General features: G+C 41.7%; 1 protein-coding gene across 1 annotated transcript in view; it reads right to left on the bottom strand.

Moving 5' to 3' along the window:
• LOC131675194 (sperm-associated antigen 6-like) overlaps positions 1-27,978 on the bottom strand; it is a 277,598-nt gene that overhangs the window by 145,882 nt on the left and 103,738 nt on the right. The window contains exon 9 of the mRNA XM_058954090.1: positions 15,259-15,404. Within this exon, the coding sequence (XP_058810073.1) occupies positions 15,259-15,404 (146 nt within the window). The remainder of the gene's footprint in view (positions 1-15,258; positions 15,405-27,978) is intronic.

Genomic DNA, 27,978 nt, shown 5'->3' with positions numbered 1-27,978 from the left:
ATAAATTATAAGACATTGTTAGACAGATTATTCTAAGAAAATCACGTCTTTACAAGGTGGTTCTTTCTTCGATGCGCTGCTAAGCAACCAATGATATTTTGCAATGTTAATTACCGCGTCGTCTCAATCATCGCTTCGGTTGCTACGGCCAAGTGGAGGGGAAAATAGCAAAAGAGGAGAAATTTGGTATTCGAACGAAAAGGCACTCTGATTGGTCGAAATTATTAATTTTTGAAATTAATTTTCTCGGAAAGTATTGATAATAAAAATTTTTTAAAAACGGCAATCGATTCAGAAAATTTTTTTCTATAACCCATTTCCGGGAACTATAATTCTCCTGAATCACCCTGTAGATTGAGAATCGAAACAAATATTATTCAATCTATTACAGATAATCAATATCAGCCGCGATGCGGTAGGTTCATTTATTCACAAATAATAAACATGTGTGCAATCTACTCCGCTGGTTAAAACGCCTTTCCCATAATTTAATGTGAATAGTAATATTAATTAATATTCAGTAATGGTTTACGTTGTTTAGCAAATTTTATAATCATTTTCATTAAGTTAGTTCAATAAATTAAGTGTAAACTGTTATTTGTATCAATTTTTAACCTTGGTGGAAAAAAAACAATTTTGAAAGCTTGAAAGAAATTTACGGTATTTGAAGTTTCTTGTAAGTATATTATTTGGAGTTTTCTTTGTATTATTTATATTATAGGTTTGTAGAAAGGTACTTTATCATTAATTAATTTTTTTCATGCCAGGATATAGTTTTTTTAAAATAAATAGAATGAATCCAAAAAATATTTTACGTCTATTATATCAAAGATTTGATGGTCCTGAATATAATATAAATAGTATTATTATAGTTTATAACGGGGTGGTTACTTGCCCGCGTTATTTCGCGAGAGAACGATGAATATATTATGCAGCTCGTTACGGGCGTACGATAACCGCACGAGACTATGCCCGGATGCTTAGTTACGCCTTAAGGGCCGCGGGAGCGTCGTGGATTCAGTAGCTAGTCTTCGAGTTAATTCGCCGACGGGGAAGCGTGGATGGTGGTAGAGTTGGGTGTAAATAAGAGGAAGGAATACATAAGATAAACGGTATTTATATAGCATGTGGGTTTACATAGAAGGCAGCGCAGCGATAAAGAGAGAGAGAGAATAACTAGCTAGCGAGAGAGAAACAAGGTACGCAAGAAGCTACTCACATAGGCGGACTGGACTACGGATGAGCCTTATCAAACACTCGAATACAGTGGAACAATCGGCAAACTCGCACTTGTTTACTCCCACACACTCTCACACAGCACTCTCTATACACCAATTGCAATGGGAAGTTTCTCCTTCTAACTGCCGCAGGGCCAAACTGAGAGTCTAAATAAAAAAAGGTAGTAGTCGATCTTCACTGCAAAAGCCGGCCGGCGGGAGCACGTGTGCTTTCGGATCCACATGCAATCCACAAGCTAATGTCGTGGAAGAGCTCCCCACTCTCTCTCCCCTTTTCTGTCGAACCTAAGTCGGTTCCTATCGCGCGACCGTCTGTCTCTCACACATCAGCACACCTTCGGTTTGGACCTGCACGAGCTTATCCTTCCTCTCGCTAGTTCGCGTTGCATATTATGTATTCTCTCTCTCTCTCTCTCTCTCTCTCTCTTACCTCGTACTCTATTGTCTGCTGCGGCTGCCACTTCTAGGCGTTGTACATAAATTAATATTATGTCAAATAAAGAATATAAATATAAGTATATAAGTATATAGGTACATAAATAAGAGTGGTCGTTTGAGAGAGAGAGAGACATAACGAGTGGTTTATCACACGTTATATTCCCCTCCCCCAGATGTTGGTAACGCAGGCGGTACCCACTCGATACCTTGGTCTCTCTCGTTCAGGGAAGAAAACTACATACTATACATTTAAATTAGTGAAACGTATTCAGTAATTGTACAGATGAGAAAAGAATAAGGAAATAGGCTCGAAGAACTGCTTGAGAATGCAAAACAAATACTGGAAAACTTTCAAAATGCAATTAAAAAATCAGTATGTGTTAATGATTTAGATATTATTAAAAGGTAGGCCATCGAAACAAGAAACAATGTGCTACTGTCTGAAAAATAGTAGATTATAAAAATGAAAAACTGTTTAAAGCCTCTCCAAAATCTATACATAACTTCAAAACGAGACATGGTGTTGTATGCAGAAAAATCAATAAAATTGTAACGCAAGCACAACTATTTAGTAAAAGAGAGATTATTCAAAAAGCAAATAATTTTGTTGCTAAAGTTAGATCGGAAATCATAAAATTTGGTAATCAAAATACTTATAATACCGATCAGTCTGGTTTTAGTTTAGAATGTCATAGTGGACGAACTTTACTATTTAAAGGAACTATGAACGTTGAATGCTTGGCATAATCTATCAATTCTTTAACATACACTTATACCATCCAGCCTATTATCTCTGCTAATGGAGAATTAAAGGCTCCATTATTAATTGTTTTGCAAGAAACAAATGGTCGTTTGGGACCAACAGTAGAAAAAAAATTTACAAAGCTGATAATATACATGTACTAGCATCTTCATCTGGAAAAATGACCGCAGACCTAATATCAATATGGTTTCAAGATCTTCGAATTGCTGGAAATGAATCAGTTTTTTGCTGGGATTCATGAACTGGATAAATAGAAAAAAAAACTGAAGCACGTCGATAAAGGTAATAAAAAATAAAAATATTGAAGATCCCTGTTGGAACCACTGGATTTATTCAACCATGTGATGTATACTTTTTTCATCATTACAAGAAATATATAAAAAAAATTTCCGATTTAATTATTATGCATGACTACAACATTAATTTGCATTTGATAAATAACATTCATAAAATTCATTCTTTCATCTCCTCAATTCGTAAATATAATCAGATACGCCTGGTACAAAAGTCGTTACATGTTGCAAAAACCATCGAAATGTAACACACCAGTTGATAACTCCTTCAATAACTATTTAAATATTTGTAACTTTTGTAGAAAGAATACAATCATGAGATGTGCGTGGTGTACAAAATCCATCTGTGTAAATCATTTTTTTCGTCCAGAATACGATAAACTACCACATTATTTTATTACCTATGTAAAATAATTGGAAAAAATGTATATTATATTCAATGCGCTTATCTCATTGATTAACCCTTTAACGTACAAATGGCCAAAATTTTAACGTCCACTTCAAGGCTCGTGCCTTTCAATTATAACCCCTGTAGAAAAATATTGGGATACATATTTTTGTATATAAAAGTCTCATATTTTGAATGGCATCGACACATTTATCAGTAAATGAACACAAATTGTTTATTTTTAACAATAAACAAATAAAATGGAGATTTTCGATTTTTTTTAATAAATTTTTTTAACTATGTTCTTGAAACTCAAGAACATTCTAACCCAACCCATTAGGATACGGGACCCGAAAGTTGTACTTCAAATGTATACTTTGACAAACTTTTATTTTTATTGTTAACCAATCCAAAATGGCGTCCGAATTCCTGAAATTATTGCAAAATCACAATAATATGCACTTTTGAAGATAATCAAAGTTTTAGCGGTAAATCCGACTTTTCTGAGTCTTGTGACAATAAATTGGATGCATATTAGCAAAATTAGCTCAGAAAATTGATTTTCAAGACGGTGGCCGTGATGAATCAGCTCAAATAACGTACTTACACAGTTTGATAGATACTGTATAGTGTTCAATCTTCTTTATTCAATAGATTTATAAACTCAAAAATAGCAATTCAGGAAAAATAAAAAATAAAATCGTATTCTACGTGAAATTTAGAATCAAAATTCTTCTATTCACTTTCTCGGCATTGATGAACTCTCCACGTTCGTCATACTCAATAGACCCTTATGCAACTGATTTCCATCGACTGGGTCTTTCTGAATTTTCACATCTATAATTAGATTTTCTTTTAGACATTGTGCCTTATATACGAATGCAGATACAATATTTGTAGGGAATCAAGTTATGCGAATCTAAGCAGTTATCTAATCCAATGCAAAGTTATCAAAAGTTGCAATCAAAATTTATCCGAATGATTTCATGATCAAATATTTTCCTAGGATCGAACATCACAAACGTGGAAAAGATTCCGAATCGGACAAAATTGAATTGCAACCATGCTTTCTGGGTTTGTGAAACTATTATTCTCCACTCTAGGATAAGATCACCTTTCAGGGATTGTACGATAAATACAAACTTGAATACAGTTTCTTTAGTAATAAACTCATGAAAATAGAAATTGTCATTATAGCTACTGATATAATTTCGTTACCACATGTTCTTCGAAGATCGACATTTACAAACGCAAGATGTTCGTAAATTTGAAAAAAAATTTATATGACAACTATGATCTTCAAGAGCATTTATCTTCTTGCAGTGAGAACCGGAAAACAAGAATGCGTGGTTGCAAAGTTTGAAGGCGAATTTTCGATTTCCGGTATTTTGATAATTTTTCACTCGAGAATAGCGGCTCTGACCGAGAAAGTGAATAGAAGAATTTTGATTCCAAATTTCACGTAGAATACGATTTTATTTTTTATTTTTCCTGAATTACTATTTTTGAGTTTGCAGTCCGTTATCTCGAATCTGCCATTTTGAATTTTGATAAAATAATAATGAATTTGTTTCTAATGTTCAGTGATCATTTATTGAATCGATCTGAAACTCATCAGAAACCTTCCTTGATTATTAATGAACAAAAGTCTCAATGACAGTTATTCCAGTCTTTAACTTCCCTACATAAATTTCGTCGTTGAATGTACTAAAATTATGTGACTTGAAATTATTTACTTAGAATTAAATAAATAATTAACATTATTCTACAATAATTTTTGTATCGGTTTATCGTACACGCCAAATCATTACACGCATTTGAAAAAATGAATCTATGAATTCAGATTATATTTGACGAAGGTGAAGTGAGTTATTTGAGAAAAAAAGGATAAAAATCATATTTTAAATATCTGTTTTTTAATTTTTCAATTCAATTTTAATTTTTTTCTCATAAACTTGTTATGTTGCTACAAAATAAAAACTAAAAAAGATAGCAATTATCTTTCTGAGCATAATGGAAAATATTATGTTTTTGGATATTAAACATTTGAAAATACATTACTAATGAGTATTGTTTCGGAAAAATCGAGCCCCTTAATTACGCAAACAAAATCAATATAGAATTATTAATTTCGTTAATCGATCTTGCTTTTAATAATATAAAAGCGTATTTTGATTCCTCGCATTAAAATTGAGCACTGTTTGTGTTCAACTGTGGCACGCACATGTTAGCCCTTTTCGAAAAATTATCGAAGAGTAATCTACCTATTGTAACGGGGGGATAAATCTGCAAAATGAGAAATTTATTTATGAGCAAACTCCCACGATGCAGAGCAAACCGCCGCTCCGTTAACACGTATGTTAATACGTGTATTCGCCTTAACGTCAGCTGACTTAACTTAGTTGTCTTCGATCAAGCGGAGTTGAACTCACCTTAAGTCACGTGTCTTGTGATACTCGATGAGTTTTAAGTGTAATCGACTTTGCTTCTAATCCACTTAATCCCCTAGCTGTAATCGGATTAAAACCTAAGCCTTTTCCAATTCTTTAAACTACTAGAAAAATTATATGACGAAATCAGCGAATAAGTTTAATAGATTTTATTAATAAAAAATCTCTACAGTCTTTGTCGGGCCGAAAGACTGACGCACGCGAATAGGATTTACAATTAAATAACTTTCGGTGAGAAAGAGAGAGAGAGAAGATATGAATATTGGCGCGATGTAACTCTCGACGCGAATACAAAAAATTAACGCTAACTCGGTTGGACAAAGAATCAGCTGTGCTGCCTCGATCGCAAATCTGCTGTATAATAGCTGTTGCTTTTGCTGCTGCTTCCGTGATGCTGCTACTGTCGCGGCTTCCTCGTTCACCCTTGCACACGTATCCAAAATCTAAGTAAACTTTTTATTGGTAAATCGGTGAAACACTGTGCTAAACTATTTTGGCGGTACTATACAAGTAACAGCTGAGGCTTAACTGCTAATTCAAAAGATCGCGCGCCCCCTCTCTCTCTCAACACTTAGAACTAACGCGCGAAAATCAGAATCGCGAACGGTTGGATTAATTGAATCGACTACCGTTGCAACTCCCTCCAAGTCCTGACTACCCGGGCAGGACGAATACCCGCGATTCGCTGCTATCAGGAACCTGAAAGTAATAAAGAAGGAAAGGAAACAAAATAATAACTCCCTTCTTTATTTCGGCTAATTTATTTGCCCTCCAGGGCCTACATCATCGTTTGGCTACACCTGGCGCGCGAAGTTTCGGGTAGTGCCAGTGTGTAGCCTTCTTCGGGCACCGCTGGGAGTTGGTCACCCCAGGCTCCCCACAGATGTAGCAGCCCCTCAGGTGCGTACGAGATTGAGCAGCATCCCGATCTCGTAATGGCTGCTCAGCAGCCAGAGGGGACTGCTGGGCACTGACTCCCTGTGAGGCGGTGATGGTCACGCCTCCCTCCGTGGCGGTCGCACGTCCATCCTGCGACCTGGCCACGATGGTAGTATCAGGATCCATGCGCCCGTCCACATGGACCGTGAGCGTCGGTCCAGCGTCTGTAGCTCCCGGGGCTCTCTTCTCTTGAGCCGGCGCCGGGAGCGCTGCGGAGGACTCTTGTCCGTTATCCACCCGCAGCAGGGCCTCTCCGTAGGCCCTCTGACGCTGAGCCATCCCTGCCCACTCCCCGAGCAGCTCTTCTGCGCCTTGGCGGCTCAAAAAGCGTCTCAGGTGCTCCTGCACCTGAGACTGGAGTTCTTGAGTGAGCCGCCATGCACTCTCCACCTCGTTGATCCCCAGACGCACGTGTCTGAAGTCTAGGAGGAGAGTAGGCTGCTCAGGGATCCGGGGATGATTGAAGACCCAGTGCGAGGCCCCACAGGTTTTCCTGGGTCCTGGGCATTGGCTCGCACTGTCCGACGTAAGGGATACGCCGGACTTGAGGGTCTGCACCCCCTGGTCCACTGTAGACTTGGGACGTTCGACACTGTCCTGGTCCTCGGTCTGTGTCGAAGCGTCCCGAGAAGCCTTCTTCGGGGCGACCCACGATGAATCTCGGAGAACCTCTGCCACCGAGGTATTGCGTCGCTCCCTTCGGGTGGTCCCTTCCAACTGGACCCTGGCGAAGCTCCGCAGATCTTCAATTAGCTGCGTCGCATCAGGGCCCAGTTGCAGATCTAACAGCATCTGCGTGACCACCTCGAAGGTCTCCTCTTCGACGACGATTCTCCGGTCCATCTGAAACATCCAAAAACAACAAATTTCGGATGAATCTCCCTGCGCGAAGAAAAAACCCTAATATAAGCCGCATCCCACCGAGTTATACGCTCCCTCGCGATTCTTTGTGGGAACGTCCTGGCCCTCGTCGGTTACCGCTCGGTTTTATCGGCCCAACCGTCCTTTGTACGACGGGCACGGTCATTCGAGGCCTACCTCTCCCTCTATTCTCCTTCACGGGAGAGTTGTTGCCCCTCGCTGGACCGGTGACCGTCTCTGGAACCTTTCGAGGTCGACCTCGACCTCTCTTAGTTGGGGCAGATACCGGTAAATCCGACGTCTCGGTGGGAACTTTATCTACGGCCGTGGGGGCTGCTAATTGGATCCGCTCGCTATCCGAAAAATCCCCTCCCGGATTTTCGCGCCCATTCGCGGAATCGTTCGCTTCCTCCGACGGCAGTTCATCTGGCGGGTCGCGAGGTTCGATGACCTCCTCACTTTCCCCAACCTCACCCGGACCGTAATATGGTTTAAGGTCCTTGGCATGGAAGAGCTCAGACAGGATCTCCAGCTGATTGCTTAGCCTGTACGTGTTGAAATCACAAACCTCTTCAATCACGTACGGGCCGGCATATTTCGGTGCTAATTTAGCTGAAATACCTTGAGCAGCTGAAGATAGAATCCTGTTCCTCTTCCAAACCCAATCTCCGACCTTAAACTCGGGTTGCCGTCTCTTCCGGTCATAATAAGCCGCCTGACGCGCAGCTTCCTCCTTTGACTTGGAGTTAGCTCTCTCCCACAAATTAGGAAGCTTCTCCATATGTTCGGCCCAATCTTCCACAGCCTGACCCTCCGAACATTCAAGGGCCTGCTGATCTTGGGTTCTTCTGAACGTCAAAGGAGGTACCGGCTGACGCCCAAACATGAGCATCGCAGGACTATATCGGGTGGCGCTATGAGTTGCCGAGTTCAACGCGAAGTTGAACTCTGACAGGTGTTCATCCCAGCTCTTATGATCACGGCTTACGTAAGACGTGATCATGGTCTTGAGTGTCCTGTTTACTCGCTCTGTGGGATTCGCTTGGGGATGATACACGGGAGTCAAAGCGCGCTGGATGCCGTTCATCTGCAAGTATGAATCGACCTCCTGATTCTTAAATTCGGTTCCATTATCCGACAAGAATACCTCTGGCGCACCAAACCTAGTGACGATCCTCTCGTGTAATTCCCTTGCGATTGTCTTCCCATTGGCCTTGCGTATCGCAACATACTCTACCCAGCGAGTAAACAAGTCTACAAATACTAAGATATACTCAAAACCTCGAGAGCTTTTGGGAAATGGACCAGTGATATCACCGGCCACCACCTGCCAGGGTCGTGATACTTGTCTACGACCCATCAGCCCGCAAGGTGCTCTTTGTTCCACCTTGCACTGCTGACATATCGGGCAACTCTTTACGTACTCCCTGACCTGATCATACATTTTAGGACAGTAGTACAAGCGCCTAGCCCTGGAGAACGTACGCTCTCGTCCTTGATGTCCTGCAGTAGGAGCATCATGGACTTCCTGGAGCACCTGGTACCTTTTCTCCCTAGGCACCGCAAGCTTCCACGCTTCATCGTTGTCGATGGACCCTTCACCATCCTCATCAGGCTGATAATGATACAGTCTCCCTCCCACCACCTTCCAAGTAGGGTGAGAGTGTTGGTCCTGGCATACTTCCTGGTATTGTTGCAAATACCAGGCGTCAGTGGTCTCCGGCCGACTATTTATAGCACTTACTTCAATCCCCTCCTCCTCATAGGCCCTAGATAAAGCGTCTGGCACCACATTGAGATCCCCTCTTCGATATTCGATATCGAAGACATTGCCTTGCAATGCTAGCGCCCATCGCGCTAATCTTCCCGTGGGATTTCTCATATTGTGGAGCCATTTCAGGCAACTATATCAGTGATGACCCTGAAGAGATGCCCTTCAATATACGACCGGAACTTTCCAATGGCCCATACCACTGCCAAGCACTCTTTCTCGGAGACCGTATAATTTCTCTCGGCACTGTTGAGTGATCGGCTGGCGTATTCTATTACACGCTCCTCTCCATCGACATCCTATGCGAGAACTGCCCCGATTCCAATGTCACTGGCATCAGTTTGCAGTACAAACTGACCGTTCGGATCGGGTGATTGCAGTATTGGGGCAGAAGTCATCGCCTCCTTCAATCTCGTGAAAGCTCGCTCTTGCTCCTCCTCCCAAGAGAAACGTACATTCTTCTTTGTCAGGCGGTTTATAGGTTCAGTGATCATGGCAAAGTCGGGTATAAAACGTCTATACCACGAGGTCATTCCCATGAACCGCTTCACCTGTTTGACAGTCCGGGGTGTTGGATATTCTAATATCGGGCGTATTTTCTCGGGATCTGGTCTTACTCCGTCCTGGTTCACAAGAACTCCCAAGTACCTGACTTCCGTCTTACAGAAGTGACTTTTATCTTTGTTGATGGTTAGGCCCGCACCTAGAATTCTTTTTAATACCCTTTCTAGGTGCCGCTTATGCTCCTCAAAGGACAACGAAACCACAATTACGTCGTCAAGGTAAGCAAAAGCGAATGGATCCATATCCGGGCCTATCACCTTGTCCATCAACCTCTGGAAGGTCGCTCCTGCGTATGACAGTCCAAAGGGCATTCTCTGAAATTGAAAGTGCCCTACTCCAGGAACTGTAAACGCTGATATTGGACGCGATTCTTCCTTTAAGGGAATTTGATGGTACGCACTGCACAAGTCCAAAGTAGATATGAACTTTGCATCCCTTATTCGTCTTAGGATGTCGTTCATATATGGTAAAGGATAGGCATCAGGTTTGGTAATTGCATTTACCTTTTGATAATTCACACAAAACCTATATTTTCCATCTGCCTTCTTTACCATTACTATTGGACTTGACCATCCGCTGGACGCTGGTCCGGTAACATCTTTTTCCAGCATATCTTTGACCAGCGTGTGCATTTCCTCTCGCACTCTATCTGAGACTGGGTAGTACTTCTGTTTGATGGGTCGAGCATTTCCAACATCTATTTCATGCTCAACCCCCACGGCACAACCTAAAGCCTGACCCCCATCAGGAATCAATCTTCTGACGAGGTCTTCAATTTCTTCAAGCTGTGACTCCGTGGCTTCCCATAGTCCTACCGGTGCGAGAAATGCCGTACCATTAATTCCAGCCACTTCCATTTGTACTTTCACTTGGGCGTCCTTAAGCCATAATTCATCCTCATCGGGATCCAAAATTGCGCGGAACTCTCTTATAAAGTTCGCGCCTACATAGCAGTCATCTGTGAGCAGCGGCGTAATGGCGACTCTGATTGTCTTCGTGATTCCCCCTACTTTAAAAGGGAACATCACGTGACCAATTATAGGGCACGGGCATCCATCAGCAAGCCTTGCATCGCCCGCCCTGGTCACATTCAACCCGAGTCCCATCTCCAATGCCAATCTCAGCCCTAATTGACCCATGACCGTGGATGAGGCGCCGGTATCATATAGTGCTCTAATTTTAAAGTCACCTATGTCTACTCGCAACCACCACCTGGTCTCATCCTCTGGGTCATATCCATGAGTCCCATCTTCGCCTCCTTTCATCGTGCTTTTCAGCGGCTTTTTTCCTTCCGCTGCCGCGACGACGATGGGCTGGCTTTTACTCGTGGATCCCTTCGGCAGAGGAGCTTTTTGTGTGGAGAGACTCTCCCTCCATGGGAGTCTTCTCCCTCCTCCACAACCTGTATGTGGCCATCTGGTCTTTTCAGGATAACCACTCCCCTATTCTGCCGAGGGCTGACATCGGGTTCAATCGCCTTCTGCTCTAATATACTGCTAGGTCCTGGGCTCTCTTGATGCCCTTCCAGGACTCGTTTGGATCCCTGGGTCGCCGACAACTTGCTGTTTCCCATCGGCGACCCGCAGCGAGAGGTCGAATTTACTGGAGGCGCGAAGATGACCTCTTCTCTTCGCTCTCCTTGCCGTTTCCCTTGTTGCAATCTGGGCAAAACTTGCGACTAAAACCCAGTTTGCCATAAGCGGAACACTGGAGAGGCTTAGTAAAGTCTATCTTCCGCCTCTGCCCTTCTTGCCGCTCGCCAGGAGACCTGGAAGAAGGAGAATTTTTCCTTCCTCCACGCCATCGGCTCTTACGCTGTTCTGGAGGGCTGCCTTGCTTGTCAGTGGCCAACTTGCGCAATATCCGTTCGATGCCCTCCAGACGTTCTTCCATCTTCTTATCAGAAGTGAAAGCTTCCGTAGCCGATACCGATGCTTGTTCGGTAGGCCTCCTGGCGGGGTTCTCCACGCCCAGTCCGCGCTGCGGATCTCCCTCCTTCTTCGCACGCGCCTTCCCTTCGCTTGCCATTGCAGCGGTTTGGGATTTACTACCAGCCGTTCTTTTGCTCGGCTGGTAGGCATGCTGAGGGAAGATCGTCGAGTTGGGGTCAGCGAATACACGTGGAGGGCGACCATAAGATAAGGTGTTCTGTACCTCGGTTGCCCTCCTGTTGAATTCGCGTATCGACGTCATCTCGCTCCGACGCAGCTGGATTTGGATGCTTGGAAGGAGGTTTGCATGGAGTAGGTCTAATAACCTCTCCAAGGGCATGGGCGGTTCTAGTCTATTGTCAAGAGCCACCAGGTTGGACACGTAGTCTCGCACTAGTTCGTCCTCACCCTGGAACCGGTTCTGGGCTTCCTGCAACAGCCTTTGTTGCTGTTGCGTACTTGTGCCAAACCAATCCCGGGCATCCGCGACGAACTCGTCATAACTGAGCCACTGGTACTTGTTGTTATCGTACCAGGTCCTCGCGTTACCTTCGAGGATCTCTGATACGGAACAAAGCACTTCGTCGTCAGTTAGTCCTGCACCTACGCGCAGATCCTCCAACCTCGACAGAAACGTATCTACGCTCTGTGCCCTACTGCCCGCAAACCTCAATTTCCATCCGCGGAGAATTTTCCTAACATCTCGGGTTGTGGAGAGCCATGAGAATATCTGATGTCCGGTGCCAGATGATCCGCTTCGACTCCTCTGTCGAACGGGTGCAGATCTCCCATAAACTTCCAGATCCTCTTCACCTCCTCTTCTTTGGAGGACTTCCGGTGTTGTGACGTCCCTTCTCCTAGGTATTGGTCTTGGAGGAGCCGGTGTACTCCCCGGAATCCCCGAGTCGTAGTGACAGGTGAATGTGTCCTGAAAGTCCACATTACGTCCGGAGCGCGGTTGAACCGAGTCACGCTGAGAAGAACGGTTAGCACTGGCCATGTCATGCATTGCGTCTTCCAGCTCTCGAATTCGTATGCGCATGTCCTGCGCCTCGCGCTCCGCACACACCTGTAATCCCTGTAGAGTCTGAAGGGTTTCTAGGATTCGACCTACCAACTTTTGGTTATGGTCTACTCCCTCCTTCAGATACTCTATTTCCCGGAAGGCTTCACTCAAGGATAATTCTTCCTGAGGTTCCTTCCGAGTGCAGGATTCCTGCGACCTGGGATCCGGATTGCTCTGTCTCCTCTCCCTCTCCTCCTGCTCTTGCGTGCGGAGGGCCTTCTGGATGAGTTCATCCTCTTCTTGGCGGCTGGCTTCACCCTCAGAATCCTCATCCGGGCAGGTGAATGTCCTTGACATATCAGTCAATGATATTCCCTCCCTATTGATAATTCTGAGGGGATGGTCGCTGTTATCATCAGCGTTGGGGTTTTCCAACTCGTCACAAACTGTGTCGAGCCACGCTTGTCGGATTCGCCTCCTGCGCCCCGTCACCTCTTTGCTGTGCGTGGTCTCTTCAAAATCTGTGGCGGTGTACTCACCCAACAACCATCTCCCAAGTCTAGCCGCCTGTTGGATGACACTTCCATCCTTGCACAGTTACAACTCCACTAAATGGCGTTCGCGCTGTGCGGAGGTCAGGTCTAATGCCCAATTGTCGATTTGAGCTGACAACAGAGCCATCTTGCCTCCGCACGGGTGTAGGATGCGGTTGAGGTTTAAAATTTCGGCCTAATCGACCACTACCGTCTCCTATCACCCAAGGTATGAGCGGGGTGTACACTATTTAGTGTTACTACTTTTAATGCCTCCTTTTATAAGGCCTTTTAAAAGGAATTATGAGCACGTGCAGTCTCCGTAAACTTTCTATAAATATTATAATAATATCCTACCTAAGGTCGGAGCCTGCTGTTTGCTTGCTCCGCCTGGATAATATCTGGACTGCACGCTTGGGTCGCGCTCTCTGCTTTATCGTTGATCAGCTGCTACCAACCCCCCTTTATCCACCAAACTGTGGCTGAAATAGGTTAACACCTGATTATCCCGTACGACCTGAAATCACTTCGACCTACCAATAATTATCGCTTTCGGCCCTTTTTACAATAGTCTTAACAATTTTTAACAAAAGGTTCGAAGTGGTTTCGTTTTTTCCCCAGCAGAGGGCGTACCGCTCACGATCCCGCTCTACCAACCGCTCAAACCTTCCTAAGCGCTTGCGCAATCGTCTCTCTCTCTCGTGCGTCGAAGGTAATCGAAGGTAATCGAAGGTAATCTGTGCGTCGATTACCTTCGACGCACAATCCTATTCGTACGACACGGGTCTTAATACTAGTTGGGCGCCATGTAATGGGGGGATAAATCTGCAAAATGAGAAATTTCTTTATGAGCAAACTCCCACGATGCAGAGCAAACCGCCGCTCCGTTAACACGTATGTTAATACGTGTATTCGCCTTAACGTCAGCTGACTTAACTTAGTTGTCTTCGATCAAGCGGAGTTGAACTCACCTTAAGTCACGTGTCTTGTGATACTTGATGAGTTTTAAGTGTAATCGACTTTGCTTCTTATCCACTTAATCCCCTAGCTGTAATCGGATTAAAACCTAAGCCTTTTCCAATTATTTAAACTACTAGGAAAATTATATGACGAAATCAGCGAATAAGTTTAATAGATTTTATTAATAAAAAATCTCTACAGTCTTTGTCGGGCCGAAAGACTGACGCACGCGAATAGGATTTACAATTAAATAACTTTCGGTGAGAAAGAGAGAGAGAGAAGATACGAATATTGGCGCGATCTAACGCTCGACGCGAATACAAAAAATTAACGCTAACTCGGTTGGACAAAATACTAAATGTATTTTGTCACGTAATAATTAAGGGAGGTGCACCTACCCTGCGGTGTAATTACGGTGATCAGCCGTAATTGTTGAAGCAAATTAAAGGTGCTCTTCAGATCAGAATTAGCTGTGGTGCGACGATCGCAAATCTGCTGTATAATAGCTGTTGCTTTTGCTGCTGCTTCCGTGATGCTGCTACTGTCGCGGCTTCCTCGCTCACCCTTGCACACGTATCCAAAATCCAAGTAAACTTTTTATTGGTAAATCGGTGAAACACTGTGCTAAACTATTTTGGCGGTACTACACAAGTAACATCTGAGGCTTAACTGCTAATTCAAAAGATCGCGCGCCCCCTCTCTCTCTCTCAATACTTAGAACTAACGCGCGAAAATCAGAATCGCGAACGGTTCGATTAATTGAATCGACTACCGTTGCACTATGCTGGAGCAACAACGTAAGTACTTGCGTTTGATTGAACTCGGAGAGGCATTACTCCAAAGTAAAGATTTAATTTTATTATTAATAATCATTAATGCCTGGCACGCAATCAACGTATTTAGCCACATTGGCGTTGTCCAATAAATAACAACGTTACAATAAATATACACACACACCACACATAATCAATTATTTGAGAATTCTTAAAAAGTAATTTGCTGAATCATGGTATCTGAAAATTTACTCATTATATTTTTAAATATGGATTAAATGAGTTATACCGCGATTGAATTAATTATAATCGAACTTGATAGATAAAAATTATTTTAAAAAATTCTTAACCTGATAATTTCTTCAGGAAAGCAACATTTAATGATTTTCACAAGTCTTGATAGATTCGAATCAGGAAGAGCTTTTATATTTTGAATCTCCTTCAAGCCTCCAGTAGTAATAAATAATTGTCTAGCTTTAGAATCTATTGGCAAAATCTAAAAAGTATGCGTTATGTTAGAAATTGTACATTTTCAATATTTAAGATGTAGTAATATTTTCATTTTGATTATAATATATTTTGATCATCTCATATGAATTAGTTTAATTCTGTACTAATATAGATATGTTTAGAAAATGGAAGAAAAATTTAAGGACTGAAATTTCTTTAATGAATTCCAAGTACAGTAGGCTATAGTGCTGTATTGTCTTAAACTAATCTTGCATTTATTGTATTATTTTCAAATAAATACATTGGAATTTTTCAAATTACACCAAATTGACCATAGATCTAACAATGTCGAACTGAACTTCATGGAATAATAGATCATTTATATTGTGGTATAGCGTGTCTTAGTATTTGTATTTTTTATAGCAAATTTTATACAAATTTCATCAACGTTGAACAATTAAACTTATAATGTTAGGCTATAGTTTCGCATATTATGAAAAAATAGGCTTTTCCAAGATAAAGTTTTGAAACGATTAGTTTTAGATTAAGTTTTCTGGTATAATAACACTAGTATTCTTAAACTTTATTATTTATTTATTATTTAATCTGTACATAAAAATGAGCATTAATTTATTCGGATATAAACTATAACGATGAATCGATTATCGGCTCATTGCAGGGAACAGTGCAGACATTAGCGCAGTGATTTCATTGACGAGAGGGAAGTCTTTTCTGGACCTACAGAGAACGTTGCGAATCTTTGCTATGATAGAAGCGCGTACATGATAAGGTCACTGATTTAAAAGCAAGGAATTCTGGCGACAATCAGATCAACAAAAAAATGTGTGACCCTCCTCTACTGGGCTGATGTGCTCTGATGCCTGTGCGTTCTGTGCACTCCCCCCTCCCCCTCCCCTACTGTCCTGATGTGCTCTGATGCCCGTGCGTTCTATGCACTTCCCCCTCCCCTACTGAGCTGATACCCATGCGTTCTATGCACTCCCCGTTCCCCCCTCCCCTACTAAGCTGATGTATTCTGACGCCCGTGCGTTCTATGCACTCTCCCTCCCCCCGACCCTACTAAGCTGATGTGCTCTTGATGCTCGTGCGTTCTGTGTTACACAATTTGATCTTATTGTGTGTGTACGCATGTGTATATGTTGAATTTCTAGAACAAGGTAATGTTATCGGAAAAAAAACGGACGGACAGATCGGGGGATCGAACGCGCGTCCTCTGGATCCGCAGACCGATGCTCTACCGCTAGAGCTACTGCCACTGGTACCCCGGACAGTTTTTATTGTGTATATATATTATTAATTTATTATTATTATGGTGATACTAATATCCCTCTCCTAAATAATTTTATTATAATGTGTGTGTGTGTGTGTGTGTGTGTACGTTTGTGTGTATGTGTCTCATCGCCCCAATATGGTTTAATAAAAAAAAGTGCAAGTATCTGTGAAGACAACGATGAAAAAACCAACATGCAACACAAAATGCAACACAAAATCCTGCTTACTTTCTTTTATTTGAAGCCTTCGTGGTTGTAAGCTACTATACATAGCACGGTGTAAGAATTATCCATTCATTCATCAACCAGTATTCCAATAAAATGGATTGCTACTCTAAAGTAAAGAACTCTCGTTTTCTACAAGAAGACCCGGACGAAAAGAAGAACAAAGAATCATCGACATGGAAACAAAGTATTTCCAAATTTTCGAGCAATAATAATAATTTTCCTGGACAAAAAGGCTATCAGCAGTTCAATAACGGAAAGAAGGACTAGTAATCATATGTACACATGTCATCATTGTACACCACCTCAACTACAATAAATAAACATTTTTTTTTCATCTAAATTCTATGTTGTATAAATTTTTTTTGTTGATAAAAAATACAATTTTATTTTTTTTTTTTTTGTTTAATGTCATTCTATTTATGCTCCATTAGTGCTAATCAGGGACGGAGGCATGCATGTGTTTGAGAACAAAGCACATGAAAATTTTTTCAGTGGTGCTTGTATTAATAAGCAGGGACTGGGAATCGAACCCGGGCCTACCGGGTGCGGGTCCGTTGCCCTACTGACCGAGCCATTACGGGCTTCAAATACAAAATTTATTATAAAAAGATGAACTGCTGCTACTGCTGCTGTCGTTGTCAGAGTCAGCGAAGAATTTCGCTTTTTTTTTGGATGGTTAAATAAAGAAATAAAAGAATATTTTTTTTGTATCAATTGAAACAAAAATTCTTTATTGATAAAAAATATATATTACTCTATATGTTCTTAAAAATCCATGTTATTCTACAAATTATTTGCGTAAAAATAAAATAAAATCACTAAGAAATCTTTTCAACGACTTCATCGCCCTCTTACCAATCCATGCAACAACCATCGATGTAAAACTTTTTCATTAATTTAATGTTTTGATGTGCACATGTCGTTACGCATTTGCCGTTATGATTAGAGCACAAGGCATAACTGATTTTAATTTTTCGAAAGGTGAATAGCCCCAATCATTCAAATCGAAAACTTTTAGGCCATATCGTTCTAACCACTTTTTTTTCAAATGTCCGGAAACGAAATTTTTTGTGGCATCTTTGAGTGTATCTGTGATAATGAATTTTTACTCTTCGTATATATAATCACCAGAGTTCCATGTTAATCCATGATAATAAAGTTCTAACTAGAGATTTTCTCGCTTATATTTCTCCATTAGTCTTCGCCATGGAAAGGGAGGTTTGAACAAGCGTATGAGTGGTTCTTCGTTGTAGTTAAGTGGAAGTATCGCTAACTTTCTCACAGCATAAGTTTTTCCAGGCATCATGAAGCCTTGCATATCCAATACGTACTCTATTGCGATAGAAAGCTACTACTGAGCTGCTTAAGGAAAGAGTCAATTCCTTAATATCCTTCCCTCTTCTCCTATAAGCTTAAATAAGTTTCTTAACATCTCCATTTATCGGATTATACTGAACGAGAAACAGGACAATGTACGCGCTTTCTTTTGTATGAGCAGATATAGAAGTGTCGACTGCTTCTATCTCTCACAAACGTTCGCGCCTATTCCTAAGCATCTCGTAAGAGATAACGTCAATTTATTGGCAATTTTTCGACAAGACGAAGCCAATATGAAACATATATATGACGATCATGTGAATCCAGATATGACTTACAATCAATTTAAATAAATTTGTGCAAAATGTTGGTTGGATAATAAATATGGATTTTTAGTGATGGACAAAGACATCTATAAACTATGGAATTGTGACGAGAGCAAGCGTTGCGCTTATTCTCGTCGGTATTTTCCCCAATTCCCCTCTCTCGGCAAGGCATGGTAACCAGCGTTAAGCGCATTTGAGAACGTGCCTAATGCAATGGTCTTTGTTTCAGTCGACGGAGATTGCCGAACGAGGCCGAGCCGGCCCGAAGTCGTTAAGTGGGCGATAAGAATAAGGTGTTAGATAAAGAGAGAGATTAAGGGGCGTGCGTGCCCCACGCAGGATTAGGGAGGCGCGCAACGCCTAACCAATTAGTGCATTGGTCGTGCACCGCTTAATAAGTAGTCAAGTGGGGAGAAAAAGAGCGAGCGAAGAAGCTGTCGATTGCGGAAGCGAATGAGCGGACAGGAGGTTTTCAATCGATCAGCGGTAGAGACGTTTTTTAGTCGGTCAGCGGTGCAGAGTTAAGAGTACAGTTGAGAGCGCAGAAGTCAGCCGAACGCACACGCCGCTAAGGAGCTGACGCGAGAAGCTAGGAGAAACAAAGGACAAGTATCTTTTCCAATATCTGCTAGGGACGCTACCCAAAGGAACCGGCAAAGAGTTGCCCAGCGACGGCCAGCAACACCATCCGCAGGGCGCAGCCAGGCCTTCCGTTTCTGCATCGATAAGATCAAGGCTCGTAATATTTCTTCCTCTCTCTCTCTCTTTCTCTCTCTCTCTCTCTCTCTCTCTCTCTCTTTAGTGGTATGGTACAGTGAGTAGTCGTACGAGTCAGGTAGGTAGGAAGGCGCGTACGCGCCGGCTACCTGCCTTAATTACGGTCGGCATCATTAATTTGTTAAGGTAGCGTACCGTTAAGGCGATCCCTCGACGAGCGGCTTTCTCTTTTAGTTTAAGTAGGCTAAGTCGGTTCGTCGTCATGGCGGTCACCTGCCGGGCGACACGTTCTGTACGTTGGTTAGATTTGTAAGCGCGGTAAATTAGTTAATTTGTTCTTTGTTCTTTTATTGTAGTAGGTGTTAAGAACACCGTTGTATTCTATAGAGGTAAGACGTGTTTGTAACCCCGTTGTGTTCATTAGAGGTTAAGAGTTTGTAAAGCTGATTATGATCATAATCATACGGTTTGTTCATTTACGGTATTTGAAGTGTGATTTTAAGTTGATTTGGTGTGATTTTGATTTTGATTTTTAATTTCATTTCTTTACTTTTTCCTTCTTTTCCCCTTTCTCGATTGCTATGAGCGAGTGCACCTCACTTTCCCACGCTTAAAAATTGATATCGATCGAAGTTTCGTTACATGACATTCCTTGCGGGCCTAGCAATGGAGGTAATCGGAACGGGAACGGTAAATTAATGAATAGGTAATTAAGAAATTTTTCGTTGTGTACTAAGGGTAAAACGCCCGCATAAAGAAAAGAATTTCTAATTCACGAATGCATCGGATAAAAGTGATTGGAATTTCGTGGACTTGATTTATGGAGTACGTAAAGAACGAAATGGACCATACACGCATAGTAAATCTTCGGTGATTTTTGACAAAAATATCGTAGACGTCGATGGTTTCAAGTATCCAAAAACACTGATTAATGGAGTTACTGGTAGCAAAGCAACCTGATCAAAGTTTAATCAATTCCAATGATCTCAAGAGCTATAAAAAAATCTTGAAGATATCTAGTATTCATAGGAAAAAAAATAATCCAAACGAGGTTATACGAGCGCACAATAGTAACAAATTCAATAACATAATTGATCCGTTATTCAGTTTGACTAAAAAAAATACAAAAGGAGGCGAGGGGCAACAGACTGATACGTCTTTGCCTAGCTACAATGTTGCGTGAAATAATACTTATATGGATTACGTATACTGGGATAATCCCAATGAGCTCGTTATTCATCTTTGATTGGTAGTGGCTGAGCAATCAGCTGGAACGTCGACATATTCGGGCGTAAATATAAAGAGCAAGGAGTTCACGGTCTTCACGGTCCACCCGGTATTGGGTTCAAGCTCACGAGTGAGTACCATTACGATCAAGAGAATAAAAAATTGGAAAATCTTGCTCCTCCGCGGCAGGCTAAAGACGCTATAAATTGGGAAACTGCGGAAAACATCGTTCAGATGGCAATAAAATCTACGAGACACGCGATCGCACGATTGAGGAGTGATCTGGAGGATTTAGATGGAATTATCAAAGACGAAAGTACGACATTTGAGGTATCGATGAGACGTGGTAAGTCGATCTCGTCGATGTGAAGGCCTATTCTAGACGAAAACGCGGCTACAATTGGCTTCTCATGATAATTGATAATTTTTCCAAGCATGCGAGGACTGTACCAGTGAAAAGGAGAACCCGTCGCGATGTAACAGCGGCCATGAAATCTATTATAGCGAAAGATAGACGGCCAAAGAATCTTTATACAGATAGAGGTAAGAAATTCTATAATGCAGATTTTCAAGCTCTCATGAAAAAATATAATATTAATCTGTACTCGACCTATAGTTCGCTCAAAGCTCCGATATGCAAACGATTTAATCGCACGTTCAAGAACGCTATGTGGAAAAAGTTTAGTCTCCATAGGAACTACAAATGGTTCGACGTACTACCGGAGCTCATAGCTGCATACAATAATTGCAAACACAAAACTATTGGTATGAAACCTATCCAAGTTACAGCGACGAATCAAGCTCAAGTATTAAAAAATTTATACAATACGTTGGAAGAAGAAGAAGAAGAAAGTCAAAGTTCAAAGTTGTCGACAAAGTCAGCGTGAGCAAAGCGAAGAAAATATTTGAAAAAGAATATACACCAAATTAGTTAACGGAAATATTTACATCTCGTATTCTTTAATTTTCCTCTGTTGTGTAATATTAGAAATTAAAATCAATTATATGAGGAATATCCCAAAAATAAATCAACTACAAAACTTCCAAACTAACTCAACGTTTCGTCATTTTATTCATGGTCTCTTCAGGAATACTTTATTAAAAAATTATACAAAATTAATTAATACATTCAAATTATTAAATATCGAACAATAAATTACGAATAGTTGCACTCACAATATTTACAATTGTACGCGTGATACCAACAAAGCCAACTACTTATTATTTGAAAGATTATCAAAATAAGCCTATCCTAGGTAGCATCCATGAACATGAACTTCAGAAAACCAAATATCCTGACATCTATCTAGTAGAAAAGGTTATTAAGAGGCGTGGTAATCAAGTTTTCGTGAAGTGGTTAGGATTTGATGATTCGCATAATAGTTAGATAAATAGAATTAAATTGTCAAAAGGAAAACTATGTTGATTGAACATTTAATAAATGAATACACACACATACAATAAGTTTATTTTGTTTTTTTCTTAAATGCACATTGATACATATTTATGCAGTTGTAAATTCTATACAGCTATTACCCTTATAAGTGAGAAATAATTTAAGCTTATTAGCGTAATCTGCCATATCGGTCAGTACCTTTTCATTTACGATTAATGCAGTTGATACCTTGTTTGGTAGAAACAGCTGGAACTCATCGTTCACTTTAAGTAGGACTTTTGCATCGAATCGTGTTTTAACTTGTTTCAGTCCGGTGATCATATACTTGAATTCTGTCTCCAATTCACCAATCTTTTTAGTGGGTTTGAATTGATGACAAGCTATATTATTCAGCTACGCAAGATCCATCTGTAGACAAAATAATATTTAAACTCAGTTGACTTGAAACAAAACACCCACACACAATAAAAATCACAATTACCTTGAATAATTTTCTTTTTTCTAATTTTTGCTGCTGCTGCTGCTGCTGCTCACTACTCGTCGTTGCAGGTAACTTTTTCTCGATGAAAATGAGCTCCGAAGCCTCGGGTGCTGATTGATATAACCTGTTCCCCACTCCAGTCTTTTTCGGCGGCTCGACGGCACCGGCGGCGGAGGTTGGCGACTCGAGGCGGCGGCGGTTGGTGGCTCGTCTGCGACCATTTTCAGTGCTTCTATCCCCTCCTTTTCCACCAATGGAATGCCGTAATAACACCAAGGAAGCGTATTGGTGGTTCCAGGTAGCAAGAAGCGTTTATCGTCATGCGCGCTGCGTGCGATCTTTGTTTGACTCTCGCTGTACAACTGATGATGACGTGATCTGATAGACTTTTACTGTCGGCTCAGAATCACATTGTGCTCGAAGAAATTTAACGTAGTCCTCGAATGTAATCGTAGCATTCAACACCGAATTCTTGATCCTCTTTGCCTTCTTTATTGGATTTTTATTCTGAATTCTCACACTGTATATTTTGCTTCTGAGTCCAACGAACTCGAGCATGAGCATTCTGGCGTTCTCTTCTTTCATCTTACCAACCACTTTCTTATTGGCTCTAGGAATATTGAACCGATTCGGATCTGTAAAATCTCATGTATCGAATTCGCGAATATCTCGACGCATGACGTCGTATATGTCTACATTGGTGATCTCGTACACCAGACTGTCCTTGTCGGTGTACAAAAGCTTGCAACGTTCTTTACGAATGGCTCTCGTCATGTAGTTGTAGTGGAATAGATATACGAGAGTCTTGGAAAAGTCAAGAACAGCGAGACCTATGTAAATGGGTTTTCTCACTGTGATTTCCGTCCGCAATAGTTGAATCGCCACCAGTTCGTCGTCGAAAGTATCACTATTGTGGAAATTTGGTCGAGCTATCAGAGCTTCGGCACCGTTTCGCCCCTCCACTTATTCACCAACTTAACATCGATACGTTTCTTTTCGTTTTCTATAGTCTTGCCGTACACTGCATTGTTGAAGAGTTTGTATAGCATTTTTTCAAATTCGTTTTTCGCTTGTTTACGCATCTTGCTATTAATATACGTCAAATTAATGTACGTCTTGGCTCTGATTAAACTCTTGTGACGGTGTAGGCCTGTCAAGGCGAAGGCGCACGGCTGGCATCAAACGCACGTTGTTATCACGTGCCTGATGCCTGCCCTTTTCATTTTCAGCAACGTACGAGAGCGGAGGACGAGGACAGGGACGCGACGACGCTACCGAATATTGAGAGTGCGAGAGAGAGAGAGAGAGAGAAACTATAGTCTAGGTTGGGCTTGGCGCGCGGCACTTGTCGCGACCGGCATTGCCGCGTGCCGCCGATTAGGAGGCGAGTGGTAGGAGAAGACGTGAGAAGCCGGCTCTCATGCACTCGCGACAGTAAGTTACGCGACGCACGCGAGAGAGATCGGCCATATCAATTGGTGACCCTTCGCTGTGAAGCCTGCCCATCCCTTTGTGTGAAAGAAGTCGGCATTCTTCGTCAGATTGGCGGACGGGATTTTCTCCACCAGCGACGCGGCAGTCAGGAGATTTCCTGCAAGAAGCCGCCATCAAGATACCCAACAGCTTCTTCTGCCAGATCGTCGGTCACACAACAGCCTAGGATCCTCCTGCTGAGCCGCCGGTGGGACATCTTCGAGGCTGCCAGCAACAGCGACGTCCGCCGAAATTGGTCAGGTCATCGATTCCTCTCTCTCTTTATATCTCTCCCTTTCCTCGGCGATTCTCACGGTTCGCGTTGCGACGCCAGGCTTCCCCGAGCCGGCGTAGTTTTCGACAGTGCGTAATTCAAGTAATTGTTTGAGCCGGTTAACGAGTTGACATGGCGCTAACGTGCCGGTCATCTCGTTTAGATTAAGTTTGTGCGTTATTGTTAATAAGTGTTTGTACTTTCGCAGGCACTCTAGGTAGTGCATTGTAATAAACGGTTTGTCAACGGATTGAGTGTGTGAAATTATTCTGCCCGCTGTTCTCCTTCCTGCTTTGCCTGGAGCGATACACCGCCTCCCTTGCCTTCCCCCTTTATAAATAATTGGTAATAGTAGTGAATATATCGGCATTGCACGCTGACACTATTAAAGCCCGATGTATCTTCGCGAGGTGCAAGCCATGCCTTATTGCTTGTTTTAGAGCGCTATAGTGGATTATGTAACGCTCCTTAAAATCGAGAGTCGTCATGAGCTTAATCTGTTTGGATTCCGGAGCGGTTTTGTGCTCCGGATAATATAGCATATCTTTGTGCGCATCATGAATTTCTTTTGGATACTCCAACTCCACCTCGAATATGTAACCAAAGAATGAATCATCGGGTATATGGAAAGAAAAGTTGGCGTCAATGTCGCACCATTCAAAATCATCGAGTGGAAGATGCTCGGTCATACTCCATCCGTACAGGTTATTGACGTCGAAATACATCAAATATTTGTCATCTTTCTCTCGATCATAGTCGTTCCCCATGTACGGATTGTTCGCGGCATCGTACCTGTTGCAACACTGGCTGATTACACCGCGAATGCCGCGCTCGATAAACATGAGTATGTCGGTATCCGTCAAGAGCTCCCACCTTACACCCGTATACTTCAATATGGCATCCCAACTCAATCTGGACGTCGTATAGTAGTGGGCCGGATCCAAACGATACGCCGTTCGACACTTGGCTTTGAAGTTTTTAAAAACTTTGGCCAACAAGAAAACGTCCGTCTTGAAATACAAATCCGAATAGTTGCCCAGATCGATGATATCGAACGTTCTCCAAACATTCCCCGCGTAACTGTACTCCTCGTCACTGATATCCGAATCGTACAGACTGCTGTAAAAATCTTGCTTTTGTGGAAGCGTCGTCTCCTAAAGTTTTGTAAACGACAATACATAGTCATAAGGAAATACACCTTTTATCTTCAATAAGGCAATCTGCGGCAGTGTGTATCCATCAACTTGCTGAAAATTTCGTTCTAGAATATCGTGTTTTTCCAAGTACAACGATAGTTTGTCGAGAGAAATAAATCGAGACGAATCGAAGAAACGCAGATTTATATTGGTACCTTTCACGTACGAGTACTTCGTAAAAGATATGTATTTTTTCTTGGTTTGAGGAATGAGGCTCACTCGACCGGGAAATTCGTTCGCGATTTTCCGGATAAATAGATACGCATCGTATCCACTGAGATTGTGAAAAAAAACGGGTATAGTTCTCGATTCTTGATAAGCAATGTTACACGTGCTGTGACTAGCTCCACGATGTTTTCCAATAAAGTGATAATGATCGCGGACTTTTGTGTCTTTTTTCTTGTCAAAAGGCTTATTACATATATGACATAGGGTAGCACGAAGAAAGTTAAATGCCTCTTGGAACGTTAAATTTTCCATAGGCTGTGGGTTTTTGTATAACTCGTGCAGATACTTTTACAAAATAGTGAAGATGGTGAACGAACCACTTAGCTAGACGAACGTCATCGACGCTATTCTATCTATAGCTTCCATAACACGAAAGTCATCGTAGCTAGACTTGATGAAAAAGCCAACACTGTACGGTTGGTTACGTTAATAGATCCATTCGTCGTGGGACACAGCTTCCAAGAGATTCTCAAAATCGGCGTACACAACGAACGGTACTGCGCACACATTTTTAAAGAATTCAAATTGTAAAAATTTATCTTTCCTACTGGGAAGCACAATTTTACACATATTCACATTTTTACAGTCGATCTCGTGCGTTTTCAATCTCTGTTCAGTTAGAAAATAGTGTCAGCAACGATCGCATATGTACGACTTACATCTGCGAAATAACAACTGTCGATACATCGATACGACAGTGCTCTACCGTCTGAGCCATTGCCGCTCTTTCTAAAGTTAGTGCGTACTAACTGTTTATTACTTTATGTTTTAGGAAAAAATTATCATTTTCAGTATTATTTTGTACACTGAATTAAACGAACTATTTTAATATAGTATATTTTTTAAATAATTAAAAAATACTTACCTTATTGTTACCTGCTCGTTTCGCTGAGAATGGGGGGAGGTGGGTAGGAATAAAGAAAAACACAAGGTTGAATTTATTCGTAATTTGGAATTGTTATTGTTTTTTTGTTGAAACATTTGTTTTTTAATACTTAACTTTGCGGCTACGATATATTTGCACATACGTTTGAATAGCACTTAAAAGTGCTGATTTATAAAAAGTATGTAAAATTTTTTTTATTGAACAAATAGTTAGTCTATGTTATATTTAAACATACGTTTGAATAGCACTGAAAAGTGCTGATTTATAAAAATAATATAAGTTTTTTTTATTGTACAAATAGTTTGTCTAGAATTGAAATTTCGCACTGAAAAGTGCTGTTTTAAATTTATATTAATCGATGATGTCAATTAACTGTCCAATGTCCGCTAACTTGAAAAAAAGGTGGCCCTGAAATGGGCCAAACGTTCCTTCGCTGCAACTTGTCACTACCAATAGCTTGCCACCACCTACGATTCGTCTGTTACGTGAAAAAAACGCGCACGTGCTATCGCGATCCTGTATTAATACACACTGGCGTTTTTTCTCTGCACTAATCGCTATTGCTTTAGCTACTCCCACCACTAATTATGATCGTCTTATGCACGCGACAAAATCAGTGCTGTCGCGTAGTCTCCTACTCCTACTCCCAATTCTTTAACCAATGACTGATGCACGGCCAGTGTTTCCGAAAATGAATAAAAATTCGATCGCCTCACAACGATACGTCATTGTGATTTTTTTGTATTGATGTTAAGGTTTGTGAAGAAAAATGCAGCTTGAAGACGATAGTGCAGTAAGTGAGGAAGTGTTGGAACAATTGTTTTCACCGGACAATGTGCCGTGGCAAGACGCGCTGGACGAAGTTATGGCAGCATTAGGCAAAGACTGTGATCTCTTCGAAGATGAAGTCTTCCGAGTCTTGGTGTCACCGATGGAAACAGCGGTGAACGAAGTCGTCGAACAGCCGAGAACATCAACACCGAGGAGAGACGACATCCAGAAAGTTGCAACTATTCGAATGCCGCTGACACTTCTACCATCAATATTATAAGTATCTATTTTTCATTCTCTTTTACTCTCTCTCTCTCTCTCTCTCTCTCTCTCTCTCTCTCTCTATCTCTCTCTCTCTATCTCTCTCTCTGGTGAGCGCCGCACGCACTTTACATCGGCTCCAGGTTTTTATAGTTTTACTAATATAATTTTGTTGCACTTCCGCGGGCAACTTGTTCCAGGTGATGTGTAGTCCAAGGGGCAGCTAGGCTTGAGATAGTTAGTGCATAATTTGCCCTGGAATTACACATTACCTCAATCTACAGTTGTCACATAACCTGTTCCATCACAATCTGAATGTACGTGAGACTTCAGCAGCCACTGGTATCATCTGGCATCATTTCGCACTACATAGATTATTCCTGCACATCGGATTCCTGCAACATCAGCTACTAAAGAACACATTGTCATCGCCTACGCACCGCTTTAGTGAGAGAGAAACATCAAAAATTTAATTTAATAATTATCGCCCCGTTATCCGGCTGTGCCCTTCATCAATTTCTCCTGTATCCGTCATCGTAGCCTCTTC

Source organism: Phymastichus coffea, unplaced genomic scaffold, assembly GCF_024137745.1.
Source record: "Phymastichus coffea isolate CEN01 unplaced genomic scaffold, Cenicafe_Pcof_1.1 PCOF00017, whole genome shotgun sequence".
NCBI lineage: Eukaryota > Metazoa > Arthropoda > Insecta > Hymenoptera > Eulophidae > Phymastichus > Phymastichus coffea.
The sequence above is the reverse complement of the archived record's forward strand: the minus strand, read 5'-3'. Positions and strand labels throughout refer to the sequence as shown.